The sequence below is a fragment of the Rutilus rutilus genome (assembly GCF_951802725.1).
Source record: "Rutilus rutilus genome assembly, chromosome: 5".
Classification (NCBI taxonomy): domain Eukaryota; kingdom Metazoa; phylum Chordata; class Actinopteri; order Cypriniformes; family Leuciscidae; genus Rutilus; species Rutilus rutilus.
Window position 1 is genome coordinate 43,984,849 of NC_140213.1, and position 13,504 is coordinate 43,998,352.

At 39.8% G+C, this 13,504-nt stretch overlaps 1 protein-coding gene across 2 annotated transcripts in view; it reads right to left on the bottom strand.

Annotated features, from left to right (window-relative positions):
- Positions 1 to 13,504, bottom strand: part of sipa1l3 (signal-induced proliferation-associated 1 like 3) — a 100,051-nt gene that overhangs the window by 19,956 nt on the left and 66,591 nt on the right. For both annotated transcript variants that reach the window (XM_084408502.1, XM_084408501.1), the window contains 7 exons: positions 13,359 to 13,489; positions 11,968 to 12,156; positions 11,652 to 11,826; positions 8,384 to 8,487; positions 3,362 to 3,519; positions 2,609 to 3,194; positions 1,580 to 1,854 (listed from right to left, as the gene is read on the bottom strand). In XM_084408502.1, the coding sequence (XP_084264628.1) occupies positions 1,580 to 1,854; positions 2,609 to 3,194; positions 3,362 to 3,519; positions 8,384 to 8,487; positions 11,652 to 11,826; positions 11,968 to 12,156; positions 13,359 to 13,489 (1,618 nt within the window). The remainder of the gene's footprint in view (positions 1 to 1,579; positions 1,855 to 2,608; positions 3,195 to 3,361; positions 3,520 to 8,383; positions 8,488 to 11,651; positions 11,827 to 11,967; positions 12,157 to 13,358; positions 13,490 to 13,504) is intronic.

A 13,504-nucleotide genomic window follows, 5' to 3' on the forward strand; every position in this document is an offset into this window, starting at 1 on the left:
AACTAACGATCGAAGACTTCAGATTTTAGTCTAGGATCAGAGGAATCTATTAGGATTCACAAAATTTGTCTCAGATGGCCAAATCGTGGCTAAAATTGCACAGTGTGAACCCTGCTTAACTCTGATTTGAGGAACCCTGTGATATACGTTGTATATGAATACCAGAACAACATTGGATAAGAACCAACAGTGTGAATGTGTAATGTATTGTTCACAACAACTGTCATTCCTCTCTGCCACATCAAAGTGTGTGTGTATATATATATACACAGACCCTTTCCAAAAAATTAGAATATCATGGAAAAGTTTATTTCTTTCCATAATTCCATTCAAAACGTTAAACTTCCATAGATTATAGATTCAAAGGTGCAAATCCTGCTGGAAAATGAAGTCAGCATCTCCATAAAGCTTGTCTGCTGAAGTCAGCATGAAGTGCTCTGAACATGTCCTGGTAGACGGCTGCGTTGAGTGGACAGCACAGTGGACCAACACCAGCCGATGACATGGCTCCCCAAACCAACACAGACTGTGGAAACTTCACACTGGACTTCAAGCATCTTGGATTGTGTGCCTCTCCATTCTTCCTCCAGACTCTGGGACCTTGGTTTCCAAATGAGATGCAAAATTTGCTCTCATCAGAAAAGAGGACTTTGGTCCACTGTGCTTTATTAAATCCAGAGTCAACGCAGCCGTCACTTTCAGAGCACTTCATGCTTCCTTCATTTTCCAGCAGGATTTGCACCTGCCCACACTGACAAAATAACCAAACCCTGGTTCAATGACCATGGCATCACTGTGTAATTACAGTGTGATTTCATGTAATATTCTAATTTTTTGAAATCCTGTTTTCGTGGGTTTTATGAGCTGGAAGCCCAAATTATGTACAAATAAACAACTAGCCTAAATACTTGAAATCGTTTAAGTTGTGGGCCCTGAATCTATAATCTATGGAAGTTTAACGTTTTTAATGGAATTATGGAAATAAACTTTTCCATGACATTCTAATTTTTTTGGAAAGGGTCTGTGTATATATATATATATATATATATATATTAGGGGTGTAACGATGCCCTCATGTCACGAATCGATACATATCACAATACTATACTCACGATAAGATATTATTGCGATACTCCAAGACGTGGTAAAAAGTTAACAAAAAATTTACTGTTGATTAGAATGCTAAATTTTATACTACATTGTGTGTGAATTGGCTTGCACTTTTAACCCAATGCACAGGACAATAGAGACACCAGAATAAAAATATACACAATAATTTTCATTTTGGGTGAACTATACACAATACATATTGTCACTTTCCACGATACATACTGTTATATTTTTGTATTGCGATATATTGTGACACGATATATTGTTACACCCCTAATATATATATATATCTCATGCATGCTGCTTCAGATGTGGTTTCTGTGATCTAATAAATCATAAAGTATCTTGTGATGTTTACTGTTTTGCGAGGTAGTTGACTGACACACAACAGACAGCATTTGATATCTCAAAACAGTAGCCATCTACACCAGCAAACTCAAAGAATAAGTGCAAATTCCCAAAGGCTCACCTGCGGGCCCCACCCTCTTCATAAGGTGGAATAATGACCACTTTTACAGTCACTGACGTCCGCAGTAAGTCGATCATCTGCTCGTGGGAGAGCGTCACCGCTGCAACCTTGCAGATTTCTACCAATCGGCTGCCCTGCCGGAGTCCCGCCTGCCAAGCGAAACCGTATTCCTCCACCTCGGACACCGTTCCGTCCAAACGCACATGGAAACCAAGCTGGCCTAAACCATTACGTCGCAATGTCATATCAACCGTCTCACAACCTACAGTCAATGCCTGCAAGGGGAAAAAAAAGAGACAGATAGGAGCTCAGAGACCGTGTGTGTTCACATTTGTAGTTTGGTTGGCCACATGGTCTGTTTAGTGTTCACATTGGCATTTTAACACCTAAATGCATTTGGATGTGTTCACAACCTGATTGGTCGGCTTTTATTAGATGTATATTGCGACGAAACTTACATAACATCCTAAAACGATGCTGTGTTCTGGGCTAAATGCGCTCACCCTACATATGATGGCATTTTGACCAGCTGAGAACTCATGAAGAGCTTATAAAATGTGTAAAGGAGTCAAAACAGCGTCAGCAATCCCTCCGTCACACACACAAACGAAGATCTGCTGCGAGGAGACGCGGTTCTGATGCCTGTACTGAACTGTGATGGGCAACATCACGAATGTCACGAGAAACATGCTTGAGCATTCTGTCCTTTTTTAGGGTCGCATCTTGTGACATCATGTCCCGCTTTTGGTTCGTTTAGATGTCTTTGGCCGGTGTTGCATTCATTTTTCATACGAACCGCGCCAGAGTTTGTTTGAAAGCGGACCGAGACCCATCTTTTCAGCGGTCTCGGTCCACTTGTTTGGATTCAGATGGCAGCGTTCACACTTATTCAAATGAAACGCACTAACAGAGCAATCGCACCAGGGTTCACTTTAATCGAACCAAAATGCCAAGTGTGAACACACCCTAAAAGGCACATCCAGTAACGCAAACCATTAACTTAGCCATCTATGTATGTTGTATCAGTACCTTAAGTCTCTGCAGCACCTCTCTGATATCTTGTGCGCTGCCCTCGGGTACCCGTAAGGCCACATGGTCTCCTCTGCCATAGAAAATCTTCAGCGCAAGTCTTTCTGCCGTCCAGCCAATCACATCAGCACAGAAACAGTTAAACACCACCTCTTTGGTGGAGCAGTCCGCCAGCACTATATACTCATTGGAGATGGCAAGAGCACAAGGAAGCTCGGCGCCTCCGCCACTGTAGTCCTGCGCAAGTACGCGCCAAATAAGCGCCCCGGCGGCACCCATTTCCGCTGCTTCGCGAGCCCGGACGCGTTCTTTGCGTTTGGAGGCCAGAGAGATGAGATTGTTCAGTTTGCCAGCTGTGTCGAGCGGTGTAGTGGAAACACAGTTCTCCGCCAGGTCCCGCAGGTATCCTTGGCGCGTGCGGGTTGCCATGGCGTGAAACTTCTCTGATTTGTGCGCAGCATTCTCTGCATTAATGATCTTGGCCAGAAGGAAAGCACGAAAGGCAGCGGGGTCACGGAACATCATGCCATTTGAGGGTATCGCCGGACCAAACGGAGGGACGTCCTTCATGCGGGTCACTGCCACACTATAAGAAGAAGGAAAAAAAAAAAAGAGCAAATGGCGTATTTCAACCAATCCCAGCAGAGCTTTCGGTCACTGAACTATATTTTCCATGACATATCTCAATAATCAGCTACAGGCAAAACATGCAATACTGTGCTAAGCAAGGGTTGCTATGGAAACAAGGCCAACCTGTAGCAGGTGTTGTCAGAGCAAGGGTTGTGCACACGGACAATGACGAACACGTGCTGGAAGTGAGAGCGAATATTCTGTGGAGTGAACGGATGTGCTCCCGGCTCCTGGAATATAATCGTGACTATATCATTTCCTATGTGCCTCTTCCTCAGGAGCTGTGAAAGAAATGAAAAGGGAGAAATTCAATGCAATAAAAAGGCTAGGAAATGTAAGAAAATTCTGCCACAGTGCCAGGGGGTGTTGCTCTGCGTTTGCAAGGGCGTTCTAGATGGTTGCTAGGTCTCAAACCAGCCACATTCACGGACCGTCTTATGCATATTGCACACAAAACTGGCAAGCTTTACTCTGATTGGCTGACTTTATTCTGGAAGTGAGGACACACTGGGTTTTTTTAATCAGTCTGACTGGAAACAAAATGAACTGTCAATTGAACAGTTTTTACATAAAAATAAATAAATAATAATAGTAATAATTTGAGAGATTACAGTGAAAAAGTGTAAACTGACATTCCCAGAGTATTATTCACAAAATATTTAAAAAGTTCCTTGAAAAATCATTTTATGTTTCTTGATTTCAACGTCATCTTATTTTTTGTTATCAGTTATTTACATCAGTTATGAGTTTTATGTTATATACACAGAATAAATAAATAAATAAATATAATTTATTTATTTTTTTACATTGAAGTTCTGGCAACCACATGCAACTTTTTCATATATTTGAAAGAGCCTTAAGACTTTTGTGTGAGGCACTCTAAATGAAGATTAAACTAGATGGTCACAAAAGGGCCCACCCTTAGGTCTCTATGATATTTTAGAGTCTGGAAAAGGCTCAGATCTTTCCTTCAACAAGTCCTACTTTATTGTTTAATGCACACAATGTACCCGTAAAAACAGATATGAAAAAGAGATTGCAAGTGTGGAAGAGTAGGAGAGAGAGAGAGAGCAAGAGAGAGAAAGGATAGAGTGTTCTGTTGAAGGACACAGAAAGAAAAAAAATGTGGGAACTGGCAGAAATATCTTCATAGATGCACAATGAGTCCTCTGGTGAGAGACACAGAGGTGTGAAAAAGCCTGTTAACAGCACTGCAGCACAAATCTGAGAGACAGACACTAAAACACAAGCAATAAAATGTACTTATGTTGTTAAAAGATCATGCTGTACTAGGATTACATTTCCTGAAGGAAATACCGGTGAGTGCAAGACAGCAAAGGTGTAGTGCATATCTTAGGTTTTGGCTCTTGGTGAATGAAATGATGCATCTGAGTCTGTTTGCCATGGTCACAACACTCAGATTCAACATATTTGCTCTCTAAGGGCAAGAATTTTGGCCAAATTCATGGTAGCATTACATGTATTCTTGATGGAGAAATCCCAGAATGCACTGCAAAAAGCTCAGTGAAAACAAATCCAAGATGGCTCTTTTGGAACTCTATAGAGGCCTGTCACGAAAAAATTGAAGACCGGAAGTACGTCTTTTAGTAGGGATACGGCTCTTCCGGTTAGCTTTTTACAATGGCGGAGTCCGATAGATACCGCTGGACCAAATCTCTCCGCAACCTGCCTGAAGTCACATATGACGATGTGGTTCGGATGGTAAATGAAAACTCTCAAGTGGAAAAGCGTGAAAGCTGAGTTATGGCTGTCTACGTCCTGACGCAGAGCAACCCGGTGCACTACAACAACAGCGGCGGGCCGTTCGCCAGTAAGGTAAACGTTTCTATGGTAACAGCGAGTTGGACCAATCAGCAGACGTTGCTGCTACGCTTAGGATTGTGGGTAGTGTAGTTTTTTTTCATAAGATCGCAGCTAAAACATGTTTTTCTTAAAACAAGGGTGATTTCATACGAACTTATAGCTTCTACAGGAGCAAAAACCTTCGTTTCACAACCTCATAGCTCGTGGTCAGTCTACCTCGGATGGTTTAGACATTATGGCTAATAATCTAAATCCTTAGAGAAATACTGTTGACCGGAAGTTCTGAATCCCTACTCCGCGTTCCGGAAGCAGGAAGTGTGACATAGGCCTATTGGAAACACTTGAGTAAGGTGAGTCCTAAATGTGAGGATTTATAACATATATTATCAAAGGCGGATATAGGGCTTTTGAAGATGCTTGGAAACCCTTTATGTGTTTCTTGGAAAAAGAAAACCATGGGGATATATCTGATGGTATATTAGAAGATATGTAAGGAAAGTATTGTTGGATGCGTCTGGTACTAGGAGGCCTTAATGTATTTTTATTTTTATTTTTTGTGGGTGTGTATGTATTTGTTGGTGTATATATTGCTTTGTTTCCTTTTCTTTTCATTTGATTATCTGTATGTGAATAAGTGAATGTTTATGTCAAAGTTTGTGTTGTCATATTATGTCATCTTTGTTATGTAATCTAAAAAGCAAAAAAATGATTTAAAAAAAACAAAACAAATTGAGGATTTATACACTACAGCTATATTAAGCTTATTAAGCAACGCAACATGTTTTCAGCATTGATAATATAACTCAACATCAGCATATTAGAATGATTTCTGAAGGATCATGTGACACTGAAGACTGGAGTAATGATGCTGAAAATTCAGCTTTGTAATCACAGGAATAAATTACAGTTTAAAATATATTTAAATAGAAAATAGTTATTTTAAATTGTAATAATATTTCACAATATTACAGTTTTTAACTGTATTTTTGTTCAAATAAATGCAGCCTTGTTGAGCATTAGATAGTTCCTTAAACCCAACTTTCAAATTTATATTCCAAATCAGTGCATAAAGGCAGCTATGGAATGATAAAAAAACAATATTATTAATGGAAAGTTTTCACCAAATGAAAAAAGATCAACCTTTTTTTGGGTGCGTTGATAAGTGGATATAGCATTACTTTCATATGAAAAACAAAAGTGACTTCTTAATGAATTATTCAATTAAATTTGATTCACTGAAGGCGGCTGATTGGCGAAACATTTCATTGATCCATGTGCTCTGTTGCATAATAATAATAATTAAAAAAAAAGTATAATTCATTAAGAATAATAAAATCAATTGAAAGGTTTTCAAAAAAAAAAAAAAAAATTCAACATAAACATAATATAATACATGAAAAAATACATTAATCAGTTACACACCTAAAGCAGAAATTAAAAAATAAATAAATAAATAGATTCTGTATGTTCATTGTCAGGAAGAATGACCTGCAGAAGTTCATCAGTTTAGTGCGAACCCTAATCAGATTGTTAGAGGAATGTCATTACAGTGCTGTCTGGCGAGCAATGCAAAAAAAGCCATCTGAAAACAGCCAGGAGTGCCATTCTCCGCTGTTATGTAGGAGTTGATTTGTCTATTCTAAGCTGTGAACAGGGCTGCGTGTTCTGCGAGTTACATGGACTCATCTGAACTCTCTCTAAAGTACTAGGAGAGCTTGACAGCAGAGATGCTGAGAACCGATGTTTAAAACTGCTGTTAATCAACACAAATAGACCATGAAATTAAGAGTATCTCTATGTGTTAAAGAGACTGGCCTCCAATCTGAGTCAGAGCAATAGAGGCTGCCCACCCGTTCACAACAGTGTGAGGGCATCAATTATATAAGCTATCTTACATTTCAAACACACACACAATGGAAAAAAAACATGGAAACACTGCTCTTCCGTGAATGCTGACACTATCCCTGATGAGTCCAGCGGGGGGACACTCCTGTTCCCTGAGATTATCCTACAGCCTGACATCCCGTTCTATCTTCGCTACAACATCCCTTTCTTAATCGCTACAACACACTCCCATTTGTGTGTGTGTGTGTGTGTGTGTGTGTGTGTGTGTGTGTGTGTGTGTGTGTGTGTGTGTGTGTGTAACAAATAAATATCTGAAAGATAAACACTGCCCTCTGCAGTTCAAATGAATTAACTTAAAGTTCTGCACAACCAAATATGCACAACCCATTTTTTTATATCTTAATTACATTATATTATATTATATTATATTATATTATATTATATTATATTATATTATATCTTCCTGGTCTTACTGCATACATTTTTAGTGCATGTTTTAAGGCAAATAAATAAATTTATTTTCAAAACAAATTTTGCTGCCTAATATAACCCAAGCATCAACTAATAAATCAAAAATATAAATAATAACATAACATGTTTCATCCCAATGCCCACTGAACCCACACTGCAATCAAATACCAATAGATAATTAAGAATAATAATAAAAACAATGTAATGCACCTGTCTTGTACTCTTATACCCTGTATTAAACCAAGCTAAATAAAACATGATACATAAATAACAATAATTATTAAATATTAAAAATGTTTCAAAAATGTGTTGAGATGAATTCAAGTCTCTCCCTCTATTATTTCCCTTTTAATAGTCTATTTCACTCAGAAATACATCACACTATGCAAGTTAAATGTGCAAATACTGAATCATGTCGTCTTTAAGCCCGCTTTTAATGAATGTTTTTAGGTCAAAGCTGTTGACTCATACGCATGAACATGAAACTTCCTGAGGGCAAAAGATGCCACATTACTGGATTTTAATCAACAGCATGGAAATCACTTGACAACCACACCCTGCTCTGATTCATACAGCAGTGCACATGCAAACAGAGGGAGGACTTGACAATAACGAACCAAAAGAGAAAAAGCGAGAACAATTCCTTCATAACCACATGCAACAAAAAAATATAGACTCTGTGAGTGGACGTCCAGAAGCTGCGGCCACTCCTTTTGAATGAAAAAAAGAGCTGTGGCACATCCACTGGATTTACTGCTGCCACTTCATAAACTTTACTACCATTCCAGATGTTTCTTTGCAAACTGGGTCTGCCACATACAGCCCCACCACAAACACACTGGCGGATACGAGCAAAAGAAAATGAACAGCATCTGAACAATGTGCAAGGCAATCTGGGAGTCTGTCCAGGTGGGAGAGGGGGGGGGGATGTGTCAGGATAAGTTGGGTCATGTCTGTGCTATACAGGCTCTTAGATGCACTGGTGAGCATGTGTGCGTTTCTTACCTGTTGAGGATTATTGGGCATGTATGGAAGCATGGTGGACACGTGAAACATGATCTCGTAGTCCTGATAGGTGGTATACAAGGAGTGTGTTCCAGTTGAGTCCGCTGTTAAACAACACACATGCATATTAATGATTATGACGTACAGTGAAGTCCAAAACTCTGAAACCACATTGACAATACCGACTAAAAGTTCTAACAAAACGAATGTTTATTTTATTCATGATGATCAGGATTTACACAGTTCAAGTGCTGCTGTATGTTTATACCGCCTATTATGTGCTATTCACTTTCACACTGTTGCTAAAGATGTTACTTTGTACACTCTTCATATCGCAGCCCTGCAAAGATGACAGAAAACTTGCAATTGAGAACATGAGAGCAATTGCATATTAGATCTAACATTTAATGGTGATTAAGCGCGAACCGGACGCATCAGTGAATGGTGAGATATTTTGCTAAATAAAATGATCCTGCCAGAACTTTATTATAAGCGAGCTTATATGAGGTTTTACGACGTTTCAGTGTGGATGAGGAAATGTGAAATGCTTGACAGGGTTCGTACACCTTTTCCAAAGTCAAATTCAAGCACTTTTCAAGCACTTTCCAGGTCCATTTTAAAGCTTTTTCCAGCACCTTACACCACCGTAAATGACATACCAATCAGGGATCCAGACTGCGACCATTGGACCATTTTTCCTGCTGGTGCGACCAAATATTTATTTAGATCGCGCTGGCGCGACCACAATGTTGCCGAGCAGCGAATCCAAACAAAATGAAAGCGGAACGAAAATGCGCTACTCCTTTATGCTTCACGGATCGTTTATTAGTTCGGACCAATAATAGACAGCGCAGCGCCCCGAACTTGCCAGTCGCGGGCCGATCTCGATCACGCGGTACTGTTACTAGGAGATCCAGACTCTGAAGATCCAGTGAAGAAATCCATTGAATTCGCCTCAGAATAACATAATCACTGCGAGATCCAGTGAGAAACATTCCGATTCGGCGCAGAGTTCTCTCTTATAAACCATAGATATCAGATCAAACAGAGCTGACGTGGAAACCAGGAGAAACATAGAAGGCTTTCAGTCCATAAATCAGCAACATTCACCATGGATTTAATGTAGTAACTGTAACCATAATGTGACAGAAATAGTCAAACGCTTACAAGTACTACTCATCTTTTTCCAGCACTTCAAAACTATCATATATAAATGTTATTTTTAATGTGATGACCAACACATTTTTTGTTCCTCCTTCAAAAATTGTCTTATTTAAACTCTTATTTAAACACTTATTTAAAAATAATAAAATAAATAAATTACCATTGTAAACAGTAGGATGCTTATTGGCTATTTTCACTCGGTTTGCTTTTTAATTAATATTAAGACATTATGAATGATAATAATTAAAGTTAATTTCATATACACCCTAAATTAAGCTTAGTGCTTTATTGTAAGCCCCAGTGCTACCAGATATTTTTTTGTAGAACTCACAGTCTGGAGCCTGTGAACTTAAAATAAAACTGCACACTGTAATATCTGTACGTTAAGTCTATTTATTATTAAAGAATTTGTCAGTATTACAGTTATTTTGGGGGAAATTTGAATAATTGCAAGCTGATTTAAGATGTGCCCCTAAATTTTCAGTCAGGGGCTACAGCGCTCCTAGTAAAAAAAGTTAGTCTGGAGCCCTGCCAATACATAGTCAAAAGTATTATTTAGCGTTTTTATCACATTAAAAGAGATAATGCTATAAACAGCCAAAATTGTGTTTCGTAATCAGATATTTAAGCAAATCACAAGTTTTATTTTTCAAAATGTATCACTGTCTAAGTAGATAATGCCTATGAATAATACTTTTCATTATATTAATGTCCAAATATTGCGATTTTCAGGCTGTAAAACTGAAGTAATTTCAAGGGCTGAAAATATGAAGACAGGATTTGAACAGAAATATTTTACAGGCCTTGGTTTTGGGACACATTCTTGATATAGGCCAGACAAGGTTTGAACACAATCTGAGACAGTGCAACAACAACCTGTAATTCCATCTGAACCCAGAAGACTCTGACAGTGCACAAGCACCTGCCTGATAAATAGCCTATATTAATAATAAATAAATAAAAGTATTTCATCATTGCCCAGACATATACATTTATCTACTGGAATAGAGCAGTGTAAATATTGCAAAAGGCCATCCTCAAGCTTACAGTAGGCTAACTTACTTGTATGACACTCCATCTGACACGATTTCTGTTCAGCAATCAACGATTGTTGTTATGCACTGGGCTGATGTTTGCAGGTTTTAATTTGCGGGTAGTTAACGTTACAGTTACTGTGCTGTAACTTTGGCTATGTTCACTGCATATTCCACAAATGAACGTGCCATAACTGACATGCAATACTAACATTACATTATCACACCAAGTACTCTCAGTAACTAATGGCCCTTTCAGACAGGACGCAGAATGCGCTGTGCTATGAAACCCATTTTTTTTCCAATGGCTTGCACCGCGCGAGGACGTTTTGTTGCTGCATGGACCAAAGCATTGGCGAGCTCGCGCGCACGCCGCGGTCAAAAACAGTTCATCATTTGGCGCTGCGCTCAGTGACGATTACCCGCGCGGCCAATAAAAACGGGGCATCCAAACAAGCGCGGAAATCAAAATGAAAACTCCGCCTACTTTTGCTCAGACCAGCGGAGCGCAAATCACTCTGTATCTGAAGGGCTACATTTTATTTCTCCATTTAATAAATGAACTATTCAGTCAGATACGTATTTGTTGTGAAAGAAATACAGTTACAATTTCAAGCATTTTATCCCAAATTTAAGCACTTTTCAAACCTTGAAGACACAACATCAAAATTCAAGCATTTTCAAGGATTTCAAGCACCTGTACGAACCCTGTGCTTGAAAACGCTAGTGTGGACGGAGAGTCCATTTTCAAATGTATCCGGATTAACGTAGCCAAAGATTTTAACTTAAGCAGTGCAGTGTGTCATTTCTGCACCACCAAATTGAATTACAATCTGTTTTAATTCAGTCCTGAGCAAGATTTTGGCCCATTGAAAATTCACAGTGAATTCTTGTAGCTACCCAGCGTGGTGCTCCACATATAACCACGAGACCATCAAAATGTATTTTCACACTGCGCTTTTCATGGTCGCAGTGGAATCAGATTAACAGAGACGTGATTTATCGCTTGACACTTCATTGTGTTGAGCCTTTTTAGGAAACATGTAAGAGGGACAGAAAGCCATGCTCACTTTTGGTGTCTAGCTGGGCAGCATATTTGTTGAAACCCCTCAGACACACAGTTTCTCCCAGCAGATCGAGGAAGGCGGTGAAGGCTGGCGTAGCCTCTTCATTGTTGTACATCTCCTCCTCCGTGCTCTGCCCCGCTCGACACAGCAGGATGCCCACTTTGTGTTTCTGACTGAGCTATAGAACACACACAGTTGCGGAGCCGGTGTTACACACACACACACATGGAACACTACCTTTTATAGTTTGGGAACGGACTTTTGACACTCGACTTTCATCAGTCAGGATGTAGTGTCCGACTGGTCATCCTTTACTCACCCCCTGCTCATCCAGTTTAAGAAGCTGCTCTGTGACCTTTGGCGTGCTGAGAGCCAATCGCAGACAGGACACGCTAAGCTCTGGCAGCACATACTCCAGAACTTCTTTTAGAGGCAAACCACGAACCGTTCCGTGCTTCGCTGTGGACAGAACCGAGTCCTCCAGGATCGCTCCTCGCAATGTGACCAGCTGCAGCAGCCACAGGAAACCATGTGGGGAGAAACACACACACACACACACACACATCATCATCATCATCATCATCATCATCATCATCAAATACCATCATATGACTGACCGAATATCCTCTGAGAGCATGTGACAGAGCATGAGAATGATTATGAATGGCTGAAAAATGGTGTGCAGAAGTGCCCACTGTGTGGCATCCTTTCCCCACTGCACTGATTCATTGCTTGCAGCATCTCTGTTAACCTCTCACATGCTGATGCTAAAGCCATTAGCTACTGTAAAAGTAGTACAAACAGGTGGAAACACTGGAATTCTTATAATAGTTTGTTTTTGAGGCTTGTGTTTCTGATTTCTTGTGGCATTAGTCACACATCATATGACCGGGTCACATGAACAGCCACCCGTTCAATCATTCAACTCGAACCTTTGACCAAAATAACACTCTTGAACTAGTGTGCACGTTCAAGGCCGTTCTGAGCACATCTTTAGTGGGAATAATGACTGTGTGAGTGTGAATGATCTGAAGACGCTGCATTGTTCAGAGTGGGTGAGTTTGATGTGTCCAGACAGCCATGTAATCTGACTAAACCCAGCAGAGCTGCAGTCATACAAGTACAGCTCAGCACTTTTCAAACACGCCATTATTAAGCAATGGTAACCTCATGGTCTTTATCGCAAACACGCAAGGCACCAAACACACTCAGAATTTATTTTCACTTAATGTAACTTCATGATTTATAAACACATGACATGAACCAGAGTATCATGCTCTTTTATGTTCATAAAAATGTCATAGGTGCATAGAGAAGCCCAAAGTACTCAAAATTATTTAGTCCTGTTTTCACAGTGTCTCACATTTTGTTTTTAAAACCGCAAACAAGTAAAAAAATAGTCTCAGGATCCTTACATTGTTCCCTATTGTGCCAATAAATGGCCCCAAAGGTATAGGGTTCTATCAAATGGCCCAAAAGTCTTATTGTCAAGCAGTTTTATCAGATTTAATCAGATAATAGTGAGAACAGAGAACAATAAGCTTCAGTTTCAGGCTCAAAGAGGTAAATAAAAGTGGCTGGAGAAGCCCATGGAGTCTGTGGGTGTTTGTAGGAGAATAAATCATCCTGTCATGGGTCCTGTTTTGAGCCCCAGTTTGATCCAAGTTTATTTAATTTAACTTCCACATATTTTTCCTGTTATACACACACCTCACTAGTGCGAAAGATGATGCGGTACTGGTACTGGTCCTTTAAATCTTTGGTATCGTCCAGTTTCTCTCGCCGGATGCTCAGAGCCACGGGCCCCAGCTTCTCATCGGTACCAAAGTAGTTCCAGTGCTCTGTGGAGAGAGAGA